This window comes from Bufo gargarizans, chromosome 5 (genome assembly GCF_014858855.1).
Source record: "Bufo gargarizans isolate SCDJY-AF-19 chromosome 5, ASM1485885v1, whole genome shotgun sequence".
Classification (NCBI taxonomy): domain Eukaryota; kingdom Metazoa; phylum Chordata; class Amphibia; order Anura; family Bufonidae; genus Bufo; species Bufo gargarizans.
The window spans coordinates 270,129,941-270,157,531 of NC_058084.1; the positions used below are offsets into that span (position 1 = coordinate 270,129,941).

Sequence of the window (27,591 nt, forward strand, 5' to 3'; positions counted from 1 at the left end):
TGGCCTGTGTTTGTGACTTCCATGTCCACATCTCTGTGGTTCCTGTCACCAGTGCAGTGCAGGCTGGCTGCATGTGCTTTGGGTATTGGCTGTGGGTGTTCCCATGTATGCTGGCTCTGCGATGCATGCTGGTTGTGGCCTTGTATGTGAGCTGTGGCCTGTATCACTTGCGATGCGTGCTGGCTGCAGCCTTGTGTATGAAATGGGGCCTATATCGTTTGTTCTGTGCTTCTTTGTTAATCCTGGTTCTGATGGGGTTAACTTTCCCTGTTCTGTTCTTGGGTGTGTCTTAACAGGTGCCCTCGTTATTGCAGCTGTGAGATGTGGGGGTTGTGTCTTGCTGGGTGTACCCCCTTTGCTGCTGACCCAGGGGGTTTTGCCATCTGCCCTTCTGTGTGTTATCGCCTGGTATAGCGTTGGTGTTGTATCCTTGTCTATGCCTTGCCTGATCTTCTGTACCTGTTCTGTGTCATTGATGTTGTATCATGTCTGTTCCATGTATAGCTTGGCAGTGCTCAACTGCTTCTGATCCTGTCTGTTCTGTGTATAGCCTGGCTGTGCTTTCTGTTTCTGTTCCTGTCCTGTGTATGTCCTGCCTTTGTGAGAGGGATCCTGGGTTCTCCGGAGGGAGGATCTCTAGTCAGCTCTGCCTGAGACTGCAATGCTTCTGTTCTGCATTGGGTCCAGGCATCTGCTTGTGTGCTGGTTCCAGTTTGTCATCTGATCCGTGTCCTGTGTTTGCTTGGGTTCCAGTCCTGTTTCTGTGGTTCCTTGCAGGTAGCGGCCAAGTGTACCAGCGAACCCTTGGCCAAGTTCATCCCACCGCCATGGGCTATGTGAAGAACAGGGTTATCCTATGGTCTACCAGTGCTCTTGGTTCAGTGGTAGTGCCTAACCTGCTTTTCCTTTTACTGCCATGTTATTTTATTACATATGTAATAAAGTATTCTGTTGGCCCCTGGTCTGTATCTGCCTGTGTCCTGTTTGCTAGATGTCCTGGAGGTCTCCCAGGCCCCCGGAATGTGACAGTGATATAGTGACAGTGACCAGCAGGCTGCTGTGGTAGTGCCTAACCTGCTTTTCCTTTTACTGCCATGTTATTTTATTACATATGTAATAAAGTATTCTGTTGGCCCCTGGTCTGTATCTGCCTGTGTCCTGTTTGCTAGATGTCCTGGAGGTCTCCCAGGCCCCCGGAATGTGACAGTGATATAGTGACAGTGACCAGCAGGCTGCTGGAAAATGCTGGAGGCATGCTTGGGGCCTACACTAGGCCCCGACCTGCCTTTACTGACATCGGCACTTTGCAATCTCATTTGAGGGTGGCTGATGGGATACAGATGGAGTTCCCTCCCTCTGTAACTGCTTACATGCAGGAATGGTTGCAATGTAATATGGATTTCACACAATCAAACAATGCAAAAGTCCACAGGGGAATCAACAAGCTCCACACTTACTAATCAGAATGTGCCTGTATTATGCAGTAAATTACACCAAGATGTGTCTGCAATTTGGTACATCTAGGTTTAGAGAAATAGGAAAGGAGTGTGGCTTTGCTGGAAAGGGCATATTTTGCACAAAATTGTGCCCGAATTCTGGTGTAACCAATAGTTAATAAGGCATGCAGCAAATTGATCATCCAGCACAAGCCACTATGATAATAAGCCATAGACAAGGGGGTGATTTTGCATTTTCTTTTTTTACTCTTTTTTGCAAATTTCACATGGCAAAAATGCTAATTAAGTCAGGTTAAAGGTGGAGCTACACTACGTGCAGAATTATTAGGCAAATTAGTATTTTGACCACATCATCCTCTTTATGCATGTTGTTTTACTCCAAGCTGTATAGGCTCGAAAGCCTACTACCAATTAAGCATATTAGGTGATGTGCATCTCTGTAATGAGAAGGGGTGTGGTCTAATGACATCAACACCCTATATCAGGTGTGCATAATTATTAGGCAACTTCCTTTCCTTTGGCAAAATGGGTCAAAAGAAGGACTTGACAGGCTCAGAAAAGTAAAAAATTGTGAGATATCTTGCAGAGGGATGCAGCACTCTTAAAATTGCAAAGCTTCTGAAGCGTGATCATCGAACAATCAAGCGTTTCATTCAAAATAGTCAACAGGGTCGCAAGAAGCGTGTGTAAAAACCAAGGCGCAAAATAACTGCCCATGAACTGAGAAAAGTCAAGCGTGCAGCTGCCAAGATGCCACTTGCCACCAGTTTGGCCATATTTCAGAGCTGCAACATCACTGGAGTGCCCAAAAGCACAAGGTGTGCAATACTCAGAGACATGGCCAAGGTAAGAAAGGCTGAAAGACGACCACCACTGAACAAGACACACAAGCTTAAACGTCAAGACTGGGCCAAGAAATATCTCAAGACTGATTTTTCTAAGGTTTTATGGACTGATGAAATGAGAGTGAGTCTTGATGGGCCAGATGGCTGGATTGGTAAAGGGCAGAGAGCTCCAGTCCAACTCAGACGCCAGCAAGGTGGAGGTGGAGTACTGGTTTGGGCTGGTATCATCAAAGATGAGCTTGTGGGGCCTTTTCGGGTTGAGGATGGAGTCAAGCTCAACTCCCAGTCCTACTGCCAGTTTCTGGAAGACACCTTCTTCAAGCAGTGGTACAGGAAGAAGTCTGCATCCTTCAAGAAAAACATGATTTTCATGCAGGACAATGCTCCATCACACGCGTTCAAGTACTCCACAGCGTGGTTGGCAAGAAAGGGTATAAAAGAAGAAAATCTAATGACATGGCCTCCTTGTTCACCTGATCTGAACCCCATTGAGAACCTGTGGTCCATCATCAAATGTGAGATTTACAAGGAGGGAAAACAGTACACCTCTCTGAACAGTGTCTGGGAGGCTGTGGTTGCACGCAATGTTGATGGTGAACAGATCAAAACACTGACAGAATCCATGGAGGGCAGGCTTTTGAGTGTCCTTGCAAAGAAAGGTGGCTATATTGGTCACTGATTTGTTTTTGTTTTGTTTTTGAATGTCAGAAATGTATATTTGTGAATGTTGAGATGTTATATTGGTTTCACTGGTAAAAATAAATAATTGAAATGGGTATATATTTGTTTTTTGTTAACTTGCCTAATAATTATGCACAGTAATAGTCACCTGCACACACAGATATCCCCCTAAAATAGATAAAACTAAAAACAAACTAAAAACTACTTCCAAAAATATTCAACTTTGATATTAATGAGTTTTTTGGGTTCATTGAGAACATGGTTGTTGTTCAATAATAAAATTAATCCTCAAAAATACAACTTGCCTAATAATTCTGCACTCCCTGTATACAGGTGAAACTCGAAAAATTTGAATCTTGTGCAAAGTTCATTTATTTCAGTAATGCAACTTAAAAGGTGAAACTAATACATGAGATAGACTGCAAAGTGAGATGTTTCAAGCCTTTATTTGTTATAATTTGGATGATTATGGCTTACAGCTTATGAAAACCCCAAACTCACAATCTAAAGTACCCTTTGAGGTCTTATGCTAAAATAAAAAAAAAGTTAGCATTTTATTCCATCATTCTGCGAAGTAAAAATAGAATGTTTGCAATTTTTCTTAATTTATTCAAAAGGAAAAATATTGCATCGACATAAATATTTAGACCCTTTGCTTAGTATTTAGTTGAAACACCTTTGGCAGAGATTACAGTTTCCAGTCTTCTTGGATATGATGAAAAAAGGTCTGCATACCTGGATTTGTGATTTTCTGCCATTCTTCTCTGCAGATCCTCTAACGCTCTCTAGGGTTGGATGAAGACCCTCAGTAGGCAGCCATTTTCAGGTCTCTGCAGAGATGTTCAAATGTGTTCAAGCCAGGGCTTTGGCTGGGCCATTCGAGGACATTCACAACCACTCCTATGTTGTCTTGGCTGTGTGCTTAGGGTCATTGTTGGAGGTCCTTCAGCTTACGCAGAGAGCCAGAGCACAAAACATCAGGTTTTCATTAAGAATATCTCTGTACTTTGGTCTGTTCTGCTTTACCTCAGCTCTGACCAGTCTACTTGTCCTAGACACTGAAAGATACCCCCACAGCATGATGCTGCCACTACCATGCTTCATTGTAGGAATGTTATTGGCAGGGCCTTGTTTCTTCCAAATTCAATGCCTAGAATTCCTTTACTTTTTTCTTATATGTTATTTTCCTTCTTCATCCCCCCGGAACAAGGCTGTTTGCGGATTACACATTTTCCAAGAGGATTATCAAGTGATTTTGTAGTTAATAGTAGCTTCATAAACTGAGTGGACTTAAAGTGCAAATGCACACATGTCCTTGCCAGCTGTTTCTACACACCAGCCTGCCTATTTGTAGGGGTATATATATCATCCTATATATTTTGCTTGTCTTCATTATATAGGAGGCTGAATCCTGCCCACAACAGTAGAGATTAATTAGAGACGCTTCCTATTCATTAAGCAGCACTAATCTAATAAGACCAAATCAATGTTCCACTAATTTACATGGTGAACTAGCACAGCTGCGAGCTTAGGATGGCATTGGCGCCTGACTAATGAGCCACAATTATTTCAAATGTCCCTACCCGTGTCCCTGAATTTGCAGACAGTCTATTTAAAGTATGTGGTACCACCAGCCAAAGCATACTATATATACACACTATAGTTATTTTAATGTATACAGTTTTACTGCTTTCTTGAAGTCTTATACCCAGCAAGCTTTGCAAGGGCAGCAAAATGTTTAAATGCTTCAGTTATTTGGCATAACTGGCTAAATTACTTTTTAAAATCTTTTTACTGTCATAGCTCAGATGAACTCAAGTGTATATTAAGGCTTCAATATGATGATAGTTAATGGCACGTTTATTAGAATCAGAATTATTACAGAGAGAAAGGAAAGAAAGCTAATTTGCATACAGAAACATAGAATGTGTCAGTAGATAAGAACCATTTGGCCCATCTAGTCTGCCCAATATACTGAATACTATGAATAGGCCTTGGCCCTATCTTATATGAAGGATGGCCTTATGCCTATCCCATGCATGCTTAAACTCCTCCACTGTATTTGCAGCTACCACTTCTGCAGGAAGGCTATCCCATGGATCCAGTACTCTCTCAGTAAAGTAATACTTCCTGATATTACTTTTAAATCTTTGCCCCTCTAATGTAAAACTATGTCCTCTTGTAGCAGTTTTTATTCTTTTAAATATTCTTTCCTCTTTTACCTTGTTGATTCCCGTTATGTATTTAAAAGTTTCTATCATATCTCATCTGTCTCGTTTCTTTGAGTTTCTGGGAAAGATACACAAATTGGCTTTTCTTCAATAAGGAAAGGAAAGCCAAGCCTCTCGGATGCCACCAGATTTGAGATTTGTTAATTTACATATATTTCTCCCAAAATCCCAGAGGAGAGTTTCCTGGCCTACTATACTCCTCACACATACTCGACTCCTTGAATAATGAGAAAGAGTACACCCCAGATCCTGACAAAGGCCTCTCAACTAGCTAAGCCAGTTTTGATTGCACTTCTTTTACAAAATGTTAATCCCCTGGAAAGAGATGTGTGCAGATGAGATGCTAACTTGGCTATTATCTAAGTTATATTAAGGCCTGTTTAGAAAGTTAAGCAATGGGCATTAGCTTTAGATCGCTACATTACATCTGGTGGTGTAAGACACTCAGTTTTCCTTTCCATTTGGAAGAAAAACTAGTTTACATATCTCTCTCCCAAAGGAATGCAATGTATTGGCTAACTTATTCTTTCTTTCTCTTGATTAGGGTAGAATTTAGCTGCAAATTCAGACAAAAAGATTTTCAAGAAATTTGCTCATGCTTACACATAATGCAATAAATCTCACAGCATACAGTGGATATAAAAAGTCTACACACCCCTGTTAAAATGTCAGGTTTCTGTGCTGTAAAAAAAATTAGACAAAGATAAATCATTTTAGAACTTTTTTCACCTTTAATGTGACCTATAAACTGTACCACTCAATTTAAAAGCAAACTGAAATCTTTTAGGTGTTGGGAAGAAAAAAAAAACTAAAATAATGTGGTTGCATAAGTGTGGGGATGTAGATGTGTTTAGAATTAAGCAATTATGCAATTTATGCATTCAAAATCATGATAAATAGGAGTCAGCATACATCTGCCATCATTTAAAGTGCCTCTGATTAACCCCAAATAATGTTCAGCTGCTCTAGTTGGTCTTTCCTGAAATTTTCTTAGTCACATCCCGCAGCAAAAGCCATGGTCCACAGAGAGCTTCCAAAGCATCACAGGGATCTCATTGTTAAAACATATAAGTCAGGATACAGGGTACAAAAGAATTTCCAAGGCATTAGATATACCATGGAACACAGTGAAGACAGTCATCATCAACTGGAGAAAATATGGCACAACAGTAACATTACCAAGAACTGGACGTCCCTCCAAAATTTATGAAAAGACGAGAAGAAAACTGGTCTGGGAGGCTACCAAGAGGCCTACAGCAACATTAAAGGAGCTGTAGGAATATCTAGCAAGTACTGGCTGTGTGGTACATGTGACAATAATAATAATAATAACATGTATTTATTTAGTGCCACCATATTCCGCAGCACTTCACAAATTCATAGGGTTCATGTATGAAACAAAACGAACTGGCTAATATGCAACTGAAACACTAGGAGTCAGGGCCCTGCTCGCAAGAGCTTACAATCTATGAGGAATTGGGGGTGACACATAAGGTAGTTGATTGTGATAAGTAGGATTTGAGCCATTATTTAACTGAAAGGAGTGGTGACGGCCGATCTTCTTCGAGTTTGGGACTACTAGAGGATCGAGTTTAGGCCAGAGAAGAGGGGGGGGGAGAGGTTTAGTCAGGAAATAATCAGTTTAGATAGCTTGATAAGCCTGCGATAAGTTGTGAATTGACCTAGTATTCCGGGGCAGAGTATTCGAGAGAGTAGTTGCAGCTCGAGAAAAGTCTTGAAGATGGGAGTGAGAGGTACGAATTATGGAGGTTATTAATCTTAGGTCGCTAACAGAACGGAGAACACAACTAGGGTGGTAGATGTATAAAGGAGGAAGACCGACACTCGCTATTGGATTTTTCACTGCGATTTATTCAGTCACTTATTAATACATAGTGACGTGTTTCAGCACTAAATCATGCTTTCTTCAGACTATATGAGACACATGGTAGGAGTGTCTCATATAGTCTGGAGAAAGCACAATTTAGTGCTGAAACGCGTCACTATATATTAATAAGTGACTGAATAAATTGCAATGAAAAATCCAATCGCGAGTGCCGGTCTTCCTCCTTTATACTGCTTGTTGGGACGCCAGCCTGCTGACACGTGCCCCGTAAGTATTCTAGTGCAGTGCCGACCATCATCTATAACATAGAGATGAGTGAGGAGTTATAAGGAGGTGCAGCACTGTGGAGAGCTTTGTGGGTGAGTCACAATCTCCCGTATTTTTCATATGTCTGGGATATGGGGTAGAGTGGCAAGACGAAAGCCTTTTCTTATGAAGAAAAACATTCTTGCCAAGCTACATTTTGCAAAAACACATCTGAAGTCTCCCAAAAGCATGTGGGAAAAGGTGTTAAGGTCTGATGAAACCAAGGTTGAACTTTTTGGCCATAATTCCAAAACATATGTTTGGCGTAAAAACAACACTGCACATCACCAAAAAAAACAACATACCCACAGTGAAGCATGGTGGTGGCAGCATCCTGCTTTGGGGCTGTTTTTCTTCAGCTGGAACTGGGGCCTTAGTTAAGCTAGAGGGAATTATGAACAGTTCCAAATACCAGTCAATATTGGCACAAAATCTTTAGGCTTCTGCTAGAAAGCTGAACATGAAGAGGAACTTAATTTTTCAGCATGACAACGACCCAAAGCATACATCCAAATCAACAAAGGAATGGCTTCACCAGAAGAAGACTAAAGTTTTGGGATGGCCCAGCCAGAGCCCAGACCTAAATCCTATTGAAAATCTGTGGGGTGATCTGAAGAGGGCTGTGCACAGGAGATGCCCTCGCAATCTGACAGATTTGGAGTGTTTTTGCAAAGAAGAGTGGGCAAATCTTGGCAAGTCAAAATGAGTGTTGTAATAAAATCAAAAGGTGCAACAAAGTATTAGTTTAAGGGTGTGCACACTTATGCAACCATATTCTTTATTTTTTTTATTTTTTCTTCCCTCTACCTAAAATATTTCAGTTTGTTTTTCAATTGAGTTGTACAGTTTATAGGTCACATTAAAGGTGGAAAAAGTTCTGAAATTATTTATCTTTGTCTAATTTACATCACATAAACCTGACATTTTAACAGGGGTGTGTAGACTTTTTATATCCACTGTATATGAGATTTTATGACAGTTATGGCTCTCATAACTCATGTTGTATAAACATTCATAAAGTAAATGCCCCTTTACAGTATATGGACTGAACCATTCTTTCCTAATATTTGCCTGCTCATCAGAGGAGGTGAATGCTGCATTTATATTTTTTCATGCAGAAATCTCCTCTGTATGCCCAGAAATTATAATGTTGGTGTCCGCATCAGCAATGCTTTAAAACAAGTGCTTGTTAATCGGTTGATCAATGGCATTTTTTGGGTAGAATCACACAGTGCTGCAGTTGAGTAATGCATGCTGTGGTCGAAAACTATGCGGCCATTTGGGCCACAGAGGGCGCTAATTAAACTAATGAAGACCACACTCTCTAGTTGGTCCACATTGCTAATGGCCATGTGATATTAAAGGTCCAAGGAACGCTCCTTCCCGATAATTGCCCCAATCATGGACCCATGTAAAGGAGCCTTTAGACTTAGATTAATTGTTTTACAACATTGCACTAGATTTATTAATCCAAATGTGCCAGAATTCTGTTGCAATATGTGCAACACAATAAAAACTGGCATATATGTTTTGAGCCACATTTATGTGCAGTTTTAGACAATTTTAGATGATTTTTAGACTTGTCCAACAAGAGGCATTGCTTAAATATGGAGACATGCAGCAAAAAGTACCAACATTTTGGCAAATTTTTTCATGAGTTAAGTCAACAAGTGGTGTCAACTAGATAAACTAGGTGTAGTAAAGTTAGTCTAGACAGTCTATAGGTGCATCAGATTTATCAGCCAGCATCAGCCACTCTAAGATTGCCTGTCTAAGACAGTAGACAGTATTGCCTCAATTTCAGACAATCATGTTGAATAATATCTGATGATCTAATAACACAAAAAATCTGGCTCATACGACATAAAATGTAGATAACCCAATCAGCAAGCTAAGTTGCATTTAGATGGGCCAATGGGGGGTGAAGGGCTGCATTCACATGCAGGGATCACCTCCATAGAATGAGGATGAGTGATCACTATTGCGATCGCTCATGCTCATACAGCCACATTGTTTCTGGGCAGCAGATAATTGTTTAGACAGCATGCCCTTCTGCCCTGAAATGATAATTTAGGTGCCTGCACAAACGACAGTTTCACCCAATGAACAAGCGCTTTGCTCGTTCATCTGGTGATCTGCGGCACCTTTGCACAGGCAGATTGTTGGGAACAAGCGTTCGCAGGAACTTTCATTCTCGATAATCTGCCCGATTATCTGGGTGTCTAAATCAACCTTTATTCACAGTTTGAAGATCTACTGTCTGAAGTATAGAGAGGCTGTAATGATTGCGGCTGCAGACTCCAACAATAATTTCTTAAAACATTTTCCAGGTACATATTTAAATGACAAAATTGATGAAAATTCAGAATGACACTAGTAGTGAGAACACTAATTTACACATTATGGAAGTGTTTTAGTGGAAAACTCGTTGACTTTCTCTCAAACTTGAATGTAGGTTTTTGAGCAGTGCACATTTTTAATGTGGCTGTCTGGCTTAGAATACCCATTGATGGTTGATTTACAATGTCAACCCTTTTCTATGGATATTGTAGAGGAGCCAAAGATCCTGCAAAACAAGCCCTCATATGGTTATGTGAACAGACAAATGAAAATGTTATGTCTCAGGGAAGGCAGAGAGTAAAAAATGAAAATGAAGAGTGGATTTTAATTTGGGACCACCATCAATAAGCTGGAGTAACTGCCAAGAATGTCACTCCTAGGAGAACTTAACATGTCAGTGGGCCCCTTTTAATGCTTAATTACCTATGTGATAGTCCTGCAAGGGAATTTACCACACTGGGGTACCAGCAGTATGACATCCTGTGATCAAGCTAATTTGCATATTCAAATATCATAACTTATGAAATATCATAACTCTGTAACAGAGCCTTGGATCAACAAAAGAAAAACTGTGTTTTACTCAGGTGAACCACAGCTTGTCTATGAAAACATTTGTATAGGGAGGTCGCTGATGACAGATGCACTTTAAGTTGTCAGCTTTTTCTCAAAAAGTTTTCAGATGAAAACAAAATTATGTTTCATCCCCTCAATGTACAGTTTTCTTACTCGGGGATGAGAAAGCCATTAGAAGGTTGAAGGTAGAGTGAATTATAAACTTGTACAATCCGTTTTTTTCCAATAAACAGTAACTTGCAGTAGTTATTAATGTATAATTCAAATGTTTATTTGTATAGATATCTAATGTTGCCTTCGTCCATTGAGTACATTACATTTGCATTACAAATGGCAAACATTAAGTTACCAGCATAATGTGATACCTGCCTGTTAAAGAAGAGTATTGCATTTTCTTCAGCCAGGTTCCATTGCAAGTTATACATTGTTATTTCATTTTCATAGTTATTAACTCTAAGGACGAATCCCGATGCAGCAACACAAAACAGAAGATTTCAGTTCACACACAATCAAAAAAAAGAAGATTCCAAGACATCAACATCAGTCACCAGTGTAAATCAAGCCAGCACATCCCGACTAGAAGGACTGCAGTCGGAAAATCATCGATTACGGATGAAAATCACAGAGGTACATTCAGTTTCAGTTTTGCCGCTCCTTTTAGATAACAGCTAAATTAAAGGGGTTGTCCGAGTTATGAAAAAAAAATATATAGCACTGAAAATCTGATGGGCAGCGATATATAACTAAGCTAAGCAAGTTTTATGCAAAAAATATATATATTTCTTCATTTCCCTGGTTCGCTTCTGGCCCTTTGTTTACATGCAATAAAAACAATCTCTGCCCCTCCCCCTGCTCTGCTAAGGAAGTGGTTACAAGAGCTGCCCTGAGTGACATGTCTGCCTGCTGGGAGACTTAGCAGCATGTTGTATGTGTAAGACTACAAGTCCCAGCTGTATAATGACACTGCTAATACACACAGGATCTTCCCCCTACCTTCTTGTGCAATGCTCTCTCTAGTCTGTCAGCTCCTGTGCCCAGAATTGTCACTGCCTGCTAGCTGCCTGCCTTCAGTCTGTGCAGCTGAAGGCACAGTGAGAGTCTGGTTTACAGGCTTGTAAACGACCTTTATCAGAGCAGGGAGAGAAGCTGACATCACAGGTCATGTGACCTTCAGTGAAATCTGAGAAACCAGCCCCTGGAGATAAACTGAGTTAATTGGAAAGCTGTTACATTTGCTTAGTTAGGAACATATAAATAGTTTCATAAGCCCAGTTTGCTGTGTGAGCAGGACAAAACAGGTGCTGTATACAGTGTTCTAAAGTTCGCTCATTGGCATGGCACATGTATCAAATCATAGAACACTGCAAATCTGATTGTTCGTAGTGCACTGTGCTGCCGGAAGTCTGCTCCAGCCCTATTCACTATAATCGGGGCGGGCTGGAGGAATAAAACTATGACATGTTGTAATTTTATTCCATTATAGTAAATGGAATTCCGGTAGCACGGATCTGGCAGGCTGTTCCCCCACTGGAACAGCCTGCCGCTAGTGTGAAACTAGCCTTAGTCTATTTTTCAATCCATAAACGAATTGAAGGCATGATATGCAATATCGTTACCCATTGCATAGTGACAAATGACATTGAGGGGTTTTCAAAAAATGTAGGCTGAATGATGTTCATTCAGCATAACGGATTGAGATAGTTGAACTTTGATAGACCTGTGTCCTTTTTCAACCAAACTAGCTATTTAACAACTTTCTAAGGAGGCTTTAGCGGTCTACAAGATCTGGTATGTTTAACTCAATTGTAGAACACATAGCCTACAGAATTATATATTCTGTATGCAGCTTTAAAGATATTTTGCCTTGACAAATAACTGAAATACAACATTAAGAATGCACTTTTTTCACAAGTGACTCAGAGAGCAGTCCAGGAGCAAAAATTTGGTTTGTTATAATGACTTGTGAAGAGAGCAAATTAATTATTTGCCCTCAAATGTCAAAGTGTACAAGTGAGTTTTGAGTCATCTTTTAGAAGAGTCCAATGATGATACTGACTTAAAGGGATGGAAGAACTGTTACGGGCTAAACATCACTACACCTGTACCTCCTCCCCATACCCACAAATGACACGGAGACCTTCTTGTGGTAAAACGGGCCGTGGCATAACTTTATTAATCAACATGTTCACATGTTTCTTTTAATCAAACAATTATGCATTTCCATAACATATATATAACATATATATATATATACCCAACATAACATGACCACGGCCAACAAATCCGACACTGCAACCCCTTGCATTGTAGAAGGACCCCGGAAGGCAACCAATCAAGCTGTACTCTTACTCGTCATTTCCACTTGTATCACCACCTTACCCCTGGCCGCACTCACCGACCCAAGGGCACCAATATTTCTTCGTTCCAGTAAATAACCCTGTAGGCCCAGTTTCCCAAACAGGGGCACACAGCGTACAGCTTCAAAAACACATGAGTTGCACATTTTCACATGCAGTGCACCATTTTCACCCTTGAATTACCTTCCAGGATCCTTCCCCCTGCCTGCCCAACGTACAACTACAAACATCTCAACAAAAAAGGGGGAGGGTGGGCGGGAACTTCCCTCAGGCGACTAACTGACCAGATGGACCTCCCACTAAAACCCTGCACTTTATACTGCCCGGGAAAAGTGCACAGTCACCACACCCCTTGCCCTGCACCTGACCTCCCCAGCCATACAAAATAATTAACCCTTTAATGCCCTTTTGTCTTCCCCCCAAGTCAAGCCGCACTTCACTACGGCTACGCCCCGCTCCGTTGCTTTTCTGACTTAAAGGGATGGAAGAACTGTTACGGGCTAAACATCACTACACCTGTACCTCCTCCCCATACCCACAAATGACACGGAGACCTTCTTGTGGTAAAACGGGCCGTGGCATAACTTTATTAATCAACATGTTCACATGTTTCTTTTAATCAAACAATTATGCATTTCCATAACATATATATATATATATATATATACCCAACATAACATGACCACGGCCAACAAACCCGACACTGCAACCCCTTGCATTGTAGAAGGACCCCGGAAGGCAACCAATCAAGCTGTACTCTTACTCGTCATTTCCACTTGTATCACCACCTTACCCCTGGCCGCACTCACCGACCCAAGGGCACCAATATTTCTTTGTTCCAGTAAATAACCCTGTAGGCCCAGTTTCCCAAACAGGGGCACACAGCGTACAGCTTCAAAAACACATGAGTTGCACATTTTCACATGCAGTGCACCATTTTCACCCTTGAATTACCTTCCAGGATCCTTCCCCCTGCCTGCCACAGATGACCAGAGGTGACACCTCACCTATGGGCGTCTCGCCAAACCCCCAGGGCTGTCTCCAAACCCTCCTGCACACCTAACGCCCACAAATCAGCCCCCACATCATTAAGGTGAACACCATCAGACCGCAGGAACTGAGGCGAAGCCGCCTCCAGATCTCGATGACGCACCACAAAACCTCCCAAACGCTTCACAAAACGACCCACCTCCTTATTCAGCTTAGCGCGGGCCCTATTCACCCTATCCACAGATCTCGCAAGTCGCCAACTCCGCCTGGCAACCACATCAGACCATACCAGCAACAAACCTGGAAAATCGGACAATAACCGCAACAGGTCCAATTTAATGTCACGAATCACATCCCGCGAACACCGAACACCCAGGTCATTGCCACCAACATGTAGCACTAATATCTTAGGAGATCTATCCAATGCCACATTAGCCCGCAACTCGGGCAAAACCCGCCCCCACATAAGACCCCGCAAGCCAATCCACCTAACCTGCAACACGGCCGGATCAAAACCCAACTGTCTTCCATTCCGCCGCACATCCGCCCGACAAGCCCCCCAATACACGTAGGAATGACCGAATATCCAAGCCAGAAAACCGCCAGACCCTATAAGAAACAGAACAAAAGAAAAAACACATTAACAGACCGCCCAAGAACCCCCGCCACAATATCAGTTACACAAGATGAGGCCGAATATAGGACCGGAAGCAAGACGACTCCCAGCGACCAATCCGCTTTATAACATCCTCACCCAAACCCCACCTGGCCGCCTCAGTCGCAGCACCTATCCGAAACGAATGGGCCGCATAATCCAGAGCCGGTAAACCCACCGCCGCCAAGCACTTCCTAAAAACTGCCACAAACTGAAACCTCGACAGCACCGACCCATCCTGGTGAACCAGCAGAGATCCCCCGACCCCCGGCCTCAACTGCAAAAAAATCCTCCAAACAACGCACAGGGCAAAGCACCGACCCCACCAGCGGACGCAACCACACCCGAACACCCTTACCCAGTTGATCAGTCTTAGACCGGCGTACCAAACAACACAAACCATCCTCACTCACGCACACATCCTCCCGCAGCAAACCACCCCCACAAGCTTTGCTGCGAGCCAACAATTCGGAGATCCGAAAAGCCCCAAAAAATGCCAGCGAAAAGGCAGCGCGGAACAAGCACACCTCGAAATCGGAACAACACACCAACGCTGCCCCATCCCACAACTTCCGCAGTACCTGAAACGAAACCGGGCACCGCGTGTCACGGCGCACAGCCCCGCGGCGATAACCCTTCAAAGCCTGCCGCACCAAGAAACTCCGGGACACATCCGGCAGCCCCCGTAGACGCAACCAAAACCCCACAGCCGCAACGCGTTTGGACACCACCGAGAAAGAAACCTGGGAAGAAAAAGACTCACCCAACCAATAAACCAACAACGTCTGAAAATCCCCACTCATATCACTTCCACCAACCTGATCCAGCAACTGCTCCCACAAGACCCATACAGCTGAATAAGCCGACCACGTGCTGGCACTCACGGACTGCCGGATCAATCCCGAGGACAACCCAAGGCCACGCGCCAGAGCCACTGGGGACAAGGCAACCCCCGGACCTCCGCTCCCGGAACCAGCTGACGAAAACGATCCCACTGGAAACGAGAAAGGGAGTCCGCAATTGAATTATCCACCCCAGGCACATGAACTGCCACAAAGCAAGCATTCAACTCCAAACCCCTAAGCACAAAATGCCGCAGCAGCCGCAACACCGGGGGAGAACTAGCCGTCTGTTTGTTGATCACCTGAACCACCCCCAAATTATCACAATAAAACCTCACCCGCTTATTACGCAACACCTCACCCCACAACTCAGTCGCCAAAACAATAGGGAACAATTCCAACAACACCAGGTTACCCAACCAACCGGCCGAAACCCACTCCTCCGGCCAAGACCCAGCACTCCACTGCCCCTGACAAAAAAAACCATAACCGCAAGAGCCCGACGCATCCGACCAAAGCTCCAAGTCCACACTAGTAACCGGTTCCTCCATCCACACCGATCTACCATTAAAACCAGCAAGAAAACCCCCCCAAACAGCCAAGTCCGCACGGACTTCAGCCGACAACCGAACATAATGACTCGGAACCGTGACACCCGCCGTCGCCATAGCCAGACGCCGACAAAAAACCCGCCCCATGGGCAATATGCGGCAGGCGAAATTTAACTTCCCCAAAACCGATTGAACACGATGAAGCTGCACCTTCTTCAATCGCCCCAACAAAGCCACCTCCTCACGCAAGTCCTCGACCTTGTCAGCAGGCAGCCGACACTCCATCGCCAAGCTGTCAATCTCAATGCCCAAAAACCGAATCAATGTGGAAGGGCCCTCAGTCTTTTCGGGGGCTAAGGGAACCCCGAACCGAGCCGCAACCCTCTCCATAGTCCGCAACAAAATTGAACAAACCCGTGACCCCCCTGAACCCAAAAACAAAAAATCATCCAGGTAGTGTAACACCGAATTCCACCCAGCCTCCCGTTTCACCACCCATTCCAAAAAGGAACTAAACGTCTCAAACAATGAACAAGAAATGGAGCAACCCATAGGCAAACAACAATCAACATAAAACTGATCTTCCCACTTAAAACCAAGCAAGTGAAAACTGTCCGGGTGAATGGGAAGCAGACGGAAAGCCGCTTCAATATCCGTCTTGGCCATCAAAGCTCCCTGCCCCAACAACCGCACCCACCGGACAGCCGCATCAAAGGAAGTGTAAGAAACTGAACACAAGCCCTCATCAATGCCATCATTCACCGACCCCCCATGCGGATAAGAGAGGTGATGAATAAGCCTGAATTTATTGGGCTCCTTTTTAGGAACAAGCCCCAAAGGAGACACCCATAAACCCGGCAAAGGACACTCAACAAAAGGACCAACAACCCGGCCCGCCGCGACCTCCTTAGCGATCTTCTCACTAACCACAACCGGACGTCGCAAGGCCGACCTCAAATTACGGGATGCCACCACCGGCCCCGCTGCATTGCAAAGGATCCGGAACCCATCCGTAAAACCGGCGAACAGCAAGTCCGCCGCCTCCCTATCCGGGTACTCACTTAGAAAGGGAGCCATCTCGCCCACCTTCACCGGCGTCAGCCCTCTTCTGCCCAGCCTCAGAAGTCTTTCCCCTACCCCGTTTAAAACATCGCGACAAACTGTGGGCACCGCCGCAGCCGGAGCACTCGTGCTTATACCGGCAGTCCGCGAAGAACTTGCAGTGTCCCTCATTATACTGCCAGCAACAACCCCTCCTGCTGCCACCCTGAGAGTCCGAGGCCGAGGAGCCCCTGGCCACTCCCCGAAAGGGCTGCTGCACCTTCGGCGCCGACATCAGCCGCATCCACAAACTAATGTCCTTGTGATCCCAACGAATGTTAGGCCGGACCACCTTCCGCTGCCTAAATTGCTCATCATAGCGGAGCCACGCAGACCCGCCATAAACCCTGTACGCCTCCCCAATCGCGTCCATATAACAAAACAGGGCCGAACAATGCTCCGGCGCCTTCTCCCCAACAACACCCGCCAAAATAGCAAACGCCTGCAACCAGTTCATAAAAGTACGAGGAATCAACCGGTATCGCCGTTTCTCCTCGTCCTCCTTCTTGCTCTCATCCACTCTACCCCTATCCAGATTAAACTTCTCCAAAGGCAATAAAGAAAAAATCTCCACATACTCTCCCCTCCAGATCTTTTCCCTCAACTCCGTCTTCAAATGGGCCCCCAGAGGCCCCTCAAAACATACATAAATCTCCCCCCTCGCCGAATCCGCCAGCCTCACATCCTCACCGACCGCCCCTTTATCAACGCCCGCGTCGCCACCGCCGACCGCGGGAACCGCCACCGCCGTGCTCGGCAAACCAACCCCCCCAGCCGCCCGCGGCAAACAAGGCGCAGAAACCGAGGGAGCCCAGACCGGCGCAGGAGACGCCCCAGCACCAGAACCCGCCCCCACCACCAAAGACAAAATACTCGCCAGCATTTCCCTAGCAAAATTCTCAGAACCCAAACCCGGCAAACAAACCCCGCCCCCCACCCCCGGAACACATAAAGCCCCAGTCGTCTCCATACCTGGCCGTCCCTGGGCGGTCCGCCCAGCAGCCGCAGAACCTCCGGAAGTCAACCGCAACGATCCAGCCGAAGATGAAGCCGGCTCCACCGCAGGCCGCCGCAACCCGTCATCCTCAAGTCCAGAACCCGAATCCACTTCACCCTCTTCCAGGGCCAGCTCCACAGGCACCTCATCCTCAGCCACAGGGAGAACAGAGGAAGAGTGCGCCACCTGGTGGTACTGCTCCTGTACCACCAGGCCAGAGGAAACTGAAGAATTCACAGCTCCAGCCGGAGCGCAGGACCGCATCTCACCAGCAGGGGCGCAGGAGGACACAACAGGTCCGGAGCCAGCGCAGACACCGCTCCGCCTCTCCACAGCCGCTCGCCGCCCAGGACGTCCCACAGAGGTGCTGGCAACCCTGTGCGCCATCCGCCGCTCCTTCACAGGCCGGACATCGCGATCCCTGAGCTGCCGACCCGCGCCACCAGGCCGCAGCTGCGCCGCCGCCACTCCAATCTCCACAGGAAGAGGGCCCGCACCGCTCACCTGAGCAGCCGGACGCACCGCCGGCTCCTCCGGCTCCACATCCAGACCAGGTAGGCCACGCCGGGCTCGCTCACCCCGCGGGACATCTCGGGGGGAGGACGCCGCTCCCACAGAAACACCCCCACGACGATGCAGGGAAACAGGCCGGGAGGGGGGCCCGCCTTTTTCCGTAGGCCCGCCGCGCCGGGCAGGATTCCTCCTGCTGCGGCGGGGTGAGGCAGGCCGCACCTGCACCGCCGACCGCAGCTGAGGGTCCCCGGAGGGGCTCCTTAGACGCCGACGAGCCCTAGGGGCAGCATCAGGGCTCCAGCGCTCAGGGGGCGCAGACCTACGCGCCCGAGGCCGAACAGGGGGATCGTCCGGGCAAACGGCAGGGACACCCAACGCACCCATCAGACTCTGCTGCAGCCACTCCATGCCCCTTTGTTCAGCCGCAGCACGAACCGCAGCCAGCATATCGTCCAAAGAGGCCATGATCCCTCAATCCTGCGTCCACAACTTCCCTCAGGCGACTAACTGACCAGATGGACCTCCCACTAAAACCCTGCACTTTATACTGCCCGGGAAAAGTGCACAATCACCACACCCCTTGCCCTGCACCTGACCTCCCCAGCCATACAAAATAATTAACCCTTTAATGCCCTTTTGTCTTCCCCCCAAGTCAAGCCGCACTTCACTACGGCTACGCCCCGCTCCGTTGCTTTTCTTCTCTTGATTCAGACAGTTTGTTCTAGAGAGTAGGAGCTGCATGACGGAAGGCTCTGGCTCCAAATGTTTTATGGTGGATCCTGAATATGGACATTTTGTTCATGCCTGCTCATCTGATGGCACGGTGGATAGAGATGCAGTAGTTCTTTCAGAAAATTGGGGCCTATATTGTTTATGCAAGTCAATTTTAAGTTATTTTCCATTTTATGGACAGCCAGTGCAGTCAGCGGAGAATTGGTGTTATGGTACCATGTCGCGGCTAATTGATTATTAATCTAGCTGCAACATTTTGAACTAGCGGAAGGTAGTGTATTGCTTCGTCTGGGAGGCATACATAAAGGACATTACAATATTTCAGCTGCAAGGTCATGAAGGTGGATAAATCTTCTGGTGGAATGAGAGATTAAATTTGTGGAAGTATCAATCAGTAACTACACCCAAATTGCTTACATGGTCTGAGATTTGCTGGATATGTAAGTTTACATTTTGCTGTCAGGTGCTGACCTCTAACCAGAAGAACTTTCTTTTTGACCAGGTTCAGTATTAGCCAGGTGCCATACATCCATTCTTGTAATTCAGCTAAGCAGGAGGGAATGGGTGGGGGGTGGGTCATTTACTCCAGGATTAAAGAACAGGTAAAGTTAGCTATCATCTGAATATCAATGGTATGCCAGACAATTTCTCTGAATTATTTTGCCTAATGGTAGCATGTAAACTGCAAACAGCATGGGGGATAGTACTCCATATTTTGATAGAACTGATGAGGATAATGAGCCAAGAGATACTTTTTGAGAAATAAATAGCACTTGTTACAATCAAATCATGGCAGAGGACTTAAAGGGGTTGTCTCACTTCAGTAAGTGGCATTTATCATGTAGAGAAAGTTAATACAAGCCACTTACTAATGTATTGTTATTGTCCATATTGCTTCCTTTGCTGGCTGGATTCATTTTTCTATCACATTATACACTGCTTGTTTCCATGGTTACATACCACCCTGCAATCCATCAGTGGTGATCGTGCTTGCACAATATAGGTAAAAACGTCAGCTTATCTGGTAGCTGGGACCATGGGAGCACACATAGGCTGGTGCGTTTTCCTAAATTGTGCAAACATGACCACCACTGCTGGATTGCAGAGTGGTCTGTAACCATGGAAACAGGTAGTGTATAATATAGTAGAAAAATGAATCCAGCCAGCTAAGGAAACAATATGGATAATAACAATATATTAGTAAGCGGCTTGTATTAACTTTCTCTACATGTTAAATGCCACTTACCGAAGTGAGACAACCCCTTTAAAGGGGTGTCCACCTTTGAGAGCCTTTCAGCTAGACCATCCCATGTGGCTGGACCTGGGAAGGGAAATATACCTGCCTGCTCCCCAATGCTGAGTTATGGCTCCTTTGGATCTCCTGCCACTGTGTTCCAGTCCTCACTGGTAAATTTCCTATTAGATGTAGTCAGGTGGCCACTGCATCGTAGTGACATAAAACACGTCACTGCAGTGACCACATGAATCCCATCAAACAGCAAGTTTACCTGGGTAGAGACCAGAGCAAGGCAGAGGGGAACCGAAGGAGCTGGAATCAAGCAGTGTGAAGCAGGCAAGTATGCTTTTTTTCTTCAGGTCGGCTACATGTGGGGTATCACTGAAAGGTCCCTGAAGGTGGACACCCCTTTAGTACTGAGGTGTAGCTTCATTTTCTTTCACCAGGGCAAACATTCAGTTTGCTGCCCTAGCAGTGTGTCTAAATACGGTGACTTAAGCCTCTTTCGCAATAGCCTATTTGCAATTCATACAGACGTGGACAAAATTGTTGGTACCCTTTGGTCAATGAAAGAAAAAGTCACAATGGTCACAGAAATAACTTTAATCTGACAAAAGTAATAATAAATTAAAATTCTATAAATGTTAACCAATGAAAGTCAGACATTGTTTTTCAACCATGCTTCAACAGAATTATGTAAAAAAATAAACTCATGAAACAGGCATGGACAAAAATGATGGTACCCCTAACTTAATATTTTGTTGCGCAACCTTTTGAGGCAATCACTGCAATCAAACGCTTCCTTCCTGTAACTGTCAATGAGACATCTGCACCTCTCAGCAGGTATTTTGGCCCACTCCTCATGAGCAAACTGCTCCAGTTGTGTCCGGTTTGAAGGGTGCCTTTTCCAGACTGCATGTTTCAGCTCCTTCCAAAGATGCTCAATAGGATTGAGGTCAGGGCTCATAGAAGGCCACTTTAGAATAGTCCAATTTTTTCCTCTTAGCCATTCTTGGGTGTTTTTAGCGGTGTGTTTTGGGTCATTGTCCTGTTGCAAGACCCATGACCTGCGACTGAGACCAAGCTTTCTGACACTGGCTAGTACATTTCTCTCTAGAATTCCTTGATAGTCTTGAGATTTCATTGTACCCTGCACAGATTCAAGACACCCTGTGCCAGACGCAGCAAAGCAGCCCCAGAACATAACAGAGCCTCCTCCATGTTTCACAGTAGGGACAGTGTTCTTTTCTTGATATGCTTCATTTTTTCGTCTGTGAACATACAGCTGATGTGCCTTGGCAAAAACTTCGATTTTTGTCTCATCTGTCCACAGGACATTCTCCCAGAAGCTTTGTGGCTTGTCAACATGTAGTTTGGCATATTCCAGTCTTGCTTTTTTATGATTCGTTTTCAACAATGGTGTCCTCCTTGGTCGTCTCCCATGTAGTCCACTTTGGCTCAAACAACGACGGATGGTGCGATCTGACACTGATGTTCCTTGAGCATGAAGTTCACCTTGAATCTCTTTAGAAGTCTTTCTAGGCTCTTTTGTTACCATTCGGATTATCCGTCTCTTAGATTTGTCATCAATTTTCCTCCTGCGGCCACGTCCAGGGAGGTTGGCTACAGTCCCATGGATCTTAAACTTATGAATAATATGTGCAACTGTACTCACAGGAACATCTAGTTGCTTGGAGATGGTCTTATAGCCTTTACCTTTAACATGCTTGTCTATAATTTTCTTTCTGATCTCTTGAGACAGCTCTTTCCTTTGCTTCCTCTGGTCCATGTCGAGTGTGGTACACACCATATCACCAAACAACACAGTGATTACCTGGAGCCATATATATAGGCCCAATGGCTGATTACAAGGTTGTAGACACCTGTGATGCTAATTAGTGGACACACCTTGAATTAACATGTCCCTTTGGTCACATTATGTTCTGTGTTTTCTAGGGGTACCATCATTTTTGTCCATGCCTGTTTCATGAGTTTATTTTTTTACATAATTCTGTTGAAGCATGGTTGAAAAACAATGTCTGACTTTCATTGGTTAACATTTATAGAATTTTAATTTATTATTACTTTTGTCAGATTAAAGTTATTTCTGTGACCATTGTGACTTTTTCTTTCATTGACCAAAGGGTACCAACAATTTTGTCCACGTCTGTATATGATGCATATTTTGTGTACCGGAATTCACAGCTAATGATAATGAACAGTTCTATTCACATGGGCGATTATTTACCATCAGTATTGTAAATCCGCAGCATGTCCTAGTTCTGTGTGTATTTACTTCCGAGTATGTCCATTATAGTCTATGGGACTGCATACCAATGCAGAAAAGAAGGAATAGGTATGCAAATCCTGATGAATTGAAGCAATACTGATGACAATAAGGAATCTTATTCCATATCCAGAATATGGATGGAGGCCTAGAGCAAAGTTGCCCATTGGCAGTGTTTCCAATTATCCTTAGCTTTACTGATAAAAAAATTATGGATTTTTGGCTAATGTTCATATAAAATAATTTATCTGTTTCGTACATTTTTAAATGTGATCATTTTATAATTCCCAGTAAATGCTGATAATGTGTTCATATTATCTGAGATACAGTAAACACATTAATTACTTAGAATCTCTATGATCCATTTTTGTTTTACAAGTTATCTGTAAACATTTTTGTCTCTCCACGATCTTTGGTCAAATTATCTAGAAAAAAAAAAGGAGGGTGACTTGTTAGTTGACCAACCTGGCACCATCACACAACCTCAACTTAGCTTGGCCCTTAACTCAGAAGAACTCTTACTTCACTGCAGAAATTATTTCAGGATTCAGATTGTTGCTACAGAGGATTGCGAGTAGAGATGGTCCACAGTCATAGTGACCAGTAATAAGAAGATATACGATTAGAACAGTTTATGCGGTGGTTGCGGAAGATAAGAAAAGGCAGTTACTAAATGTTTTTTTTAGCTTTGCATGTTGTTCAAAAGAAGAGAAAGAAGCAGATATTGGTGATGCCAGGGCTATTAGTACATCCGGTAATATACTCAACTGGCTAACTGTAGATATGGTCCAAGTTAAGGTAAATAAGGTAAATGTGAACAAGGCTCCGGGTCCAGATGGATTACACCAAAGAGTTCTTAAAGAACTCAGTTCAGTCATTGCTGTGCCTCTGTTTATAATTTTAGAGATTCTCTAGGGACTGGTACAGTGCCATTATAGTCATGTATTAAATATATATACAGTACAGACCAAAAGTTTGGACACACCTTCTCATTCAAAGAGTTTTCTTTATTTTCATGACTATGAAAATTGTAGATTCACACTGAAGGCATCAAAACTATGAATTAACACGTGGAATTATATACATAACAAAAAAGTGTGAAACAACTGAAAATATGTAATATTCTAGGTTCTTCAAAGTAGCCACCTTTTGCTTTGATTACTGCTTTGCACACTCTTGGCATTCTCTTGATGAGCTTCAAGAGGTAGTCACCTGAAATGGTTTTCACTTCACAGGTGTGCCCTGTCAGGTTTAATAAGTGGGATTTCTTGCCTTATAAATGGGGTTGGGACCATCAGTTGCGTTGTGGAGAAGTCAGGTGGATACACAGCTGATAGTCCTACTGTTAGAATTTGTATTATGGCAAGAAAAAAGCAGCTAAGTAAAGAAAAACGAGTGGCCATCATTACTTTAAGAAATGAAGGTCAGTCAGTCTGAAAAATTGGGAAAACTTTGAAAGTGTCCCCAAGTGCAGTCACAAAAACCATCAAGCGCTACAAAGAAACTGGCTCACATGCGGACCGCCCCAGAAAAGGAAGACCAAGAGTCACCTCTGCTGCGGAGGATAAGTTCATCCGAGTCACGAGCCTCAGAAATCGCAGGTTAACAGCAGCTCAGATTAGAGACCAGGTCAATGCCACACAGAGTTCTAGCAGCAGACACATCTATAGAACAACTGTTAAGAGGAGACTGTGTGAATCAAGCCTTCATGGTAGAATATCTGCTAGGAAACCACTGCTAAGGACAGGCAACAAGCAGAAGAGACTTGTTTGGGCTAAAGAACACAAGGAATGGACATTAGACCAGTGGAAATCTGTGCTTTGGTCTGATGAGTCCAAATTTGAGATCTTTGGTTCCAATCACCGTGTCTTTGTGCGACGCAGAAAAGGTGAACGGATGGACTCTACATGCCTGGTTTCCACCGTGAAGCATGGAGGAGGAGGTGTGATGGTGTGGGGGTGCTTTTCTGGTGACACTGTTGGGGATTTATTCAAAATTGAAGGCATACTGAACCAGTATGGCTACCACAGCATCTTGCAGCGGAATGCTATTCCATCCGGTTTGCGTTTAGTTGGACCATAATTTATTTTTCAACAGGACAATGACCCTAAACACACCTCCAGGCTGTGTAAGGGCTATTTGACCATGAAGCAGAGTGATGGGGTGCTGCGCCAGATGACCTGGCCTCCACAGTCACCGGACATGAACCCAATCGAGATGGTTTGGGGTGAGCTGGACCGCAGAGTGAAGGCAAAAGGGCCAACAAGTGCTAAGCATCTTTGGGAACTCCTTCAAGACTGTTGGAAGACCATTTCAGGTGACTACCTATTGAAGCTCATCAAGAGAATGCCAAGAGTGTGCAAAGCAATAATCAAAGCAAAAGGTGGCTACTTTGAAGAACCTAGAATATGACATATTTTCAGTTGTTTCACACTTTTTTGTTATGTATATAATTCCACATGTGTTAATTCATAGTTTTGATCCCTTTAGTGTGAATCTACAATTTTCATAGTCATGAAAATAAAGAAAACTCTTTGAATGAGAAGGTGTGTCCAAACTTTTGGTCTGTACTGTGTATGTATATATATATATATATATATATATATAGTACAAAACAAGGGCAGCACAGCAAAAGGGCAGCAAGAAAATTAGTATGGTAGGGTGCCACCTTACTTACAAAAATGTATAAACTCCACGGCACGTCCAGAAGTAGCAAAAATAACAAAAAATTGTATTCACCAGACATACAGCAACGTTTCAATCCACTCAATGTGATCTTTCTCAAGCAAAGATCACCATTTGCTTGAGAAAGATCCCACTGAGTGGATTGAAACGTTTCTGTATGTCTGGTGAATATTTTATTTATTTTTTGCTACTTCTGGACGTGCAGTGGAGTTTATAATTTTTTTATATATATATATATATATATATATAAATATATATATATAGTCATGCATGGACTTGCAGAACAGGGATGTGATATTGCCACTTTACAAAGCTTTGGTGTGGCTTCATCTGGAATATGCAGTTCAGTTCTAGGCACCAGTCCATAGAAAGGATGCCCTGGAACTGGAAAAAGTACAGAGAAGAACAACTAAACTGATAAGGGGCATGGAGGGTCTTAGTTATGAAGAAAGATTAATATAATTAAATGTATTTAGTCTTGAGAAGAGACGTTTAAGTGGGGACATGATTAACCTATACAAATATATAAATGGGCCATACAAAAAATATGGTGAAAAGCTTAGTTCCATGTAAAATGCCCTCATAAGACAAGGGAGCACTGCCTCCGGCTGGGGAAGTAAAAGTTCAGTCTCCAGAAACATCAGAAAGCTTCTTTACTGTAAGAACTGTAAATCTGTGGAATAGACTTCCTTAGGACGTGGTCACAACTAGTGATGAGCGGCAGGGGCTATATTAGAATTTGCGATATTTCACGAATATTTTGTAGAATATTCGTTATATATTCACGAATTTCAAGAATTCGAGATTATTTTATTGAATGCGATAAATCGGCAATGTAAATAACGCGTAATGTGAATTTGTGACGCGAAGTACAGGCAAGGGTCACTTTGACTACATTTTTCAAGCTGGTATTAGTTTCCTGAGACTGGAGAAAATGGTTGGCATGGCAGAACATTAGAATAGCTTTAGATGCAGATAGAGTCAAGTGATTAGAATATTTTTTCGCACTACGTGCAACTTCACATTTTAGCTGGTCTGCCTACAGATTACTGATTGGTGCACTAAGTATTGTTGTGAACTTGACATTGCTTCCTTCTCATTGGCCCACAAGCAAGAAGCAGAGAGGAATCATGTGTTCAGAAATGTTGAATATTCAATATAATGAACATATAGCACTATATTCTAAATATTCGCAAATTCTCGAAGTGGCGATATTCGCGATAAAAATTCGCTATTCAAATATTCGTGCTCAACATTAGTCACAGCAGGAACAGTGGACAGTTCTAAAAAGGGTTTAGATGATTTCTTAAAAGTAAATGACATTAATGCTTATGAAAATGTGTGGAAATCTAAGTCTCACTTCCTTCTGGGATTCATGTCCCCACCTATCCCTTGGTTGAACATGATGGACTTTTTTCAACCGTATTAACTATGTAACTATGATATAGATATATTTGTTTTAAAGTGAAGTAAAAATAACATTATAAAGTATTACCCCAAACAAAAATAAATAAATGTGCACATCTTCCCCCAAGCACACAATCAATGATACTGCATTACATAGATTTTTTATGTAAAATATGCAACCACAAAATATGATTTCATCCCAGGATGTTCAATCTGCGGCCCTCCAGCTGTTGCAAAACTACAATTCCCAGCATAGCTTAATAGCTGTAGGCTGCCCAGACGTACTGGGAGTTGTAGTTTTTCAACAGCTGGAGGGCCACAGGTTGGGCCTCCCTGATTTCATCTATTTTATGGCTGCCTCTCAAAGTTGCAATGTACTGTGAAGATACATTGTGCATGGAGCAGATTCCACATATAAGCCAAAGGATAGAGATATGCTTTAGATTTAAATGTGAACCTTTGTGCTCTGATGTTACAACTACAACAGATATGAGAACAAGTGCACAAATATATTCTCTCTATGTAGTGTAAGTGGCAACCAATTATATTAAACTGAGAGGAAAGTAAAACAGCTCAACTTTAACAGAAATTTAAAAACATTTTTGTGGACTCAATATCCTGAATGAGCTCCAGTCACACAATAAGGACACCTTTACTTCCTTAAAGGGAACCTGTCATCAACTTTATGATGCCCATACTAACGGCAGCATAAAGTAAAGACAGGTGAGTTGATTTCAGCGATCTGTCATTTATAAGTTAAAAGTAAGTGGTTGCCGAGAACCAACATCACAATCATTGCAGACTGGGCCACCTGAGAAGAGTCCCGGCCACCTGAGAAGAGTCATGGTTATTCATAATCTCCTGCTCTCCCTGCCCTCCTGCTGATGTCTGACAGTCTTCTACCTAGTCTTCTCCCTTTCTCTCTAGGAGAGAACTGCCAATCATCAGCAGATGAGAT

General features: G+C 43.8%; 1 protein-coding gene across 1 annotated transcript in view; it reads left to right on the forward strand.

Moving 5' to 3' along the window:
* The window catches only part of GABBR2 (gamma-aminobutyric acid type B receptor subunit 2), an 858,895-nt gene that overhangs the window by 779,477 nt on the left and 51,827 nt on the right, over nt 1-27,591 (forward strand). The window contains exon 16 of the mRNA XM_044294545.1: nt 10,724-10,906. Within this exon, the coding sequence (XP_044150480.1) occupies nt 10,724-10,906 (183 nt within the window). The remainder of the gene's footprint in view (nt 1-10,723; nt 10,907-27,591) is intronic.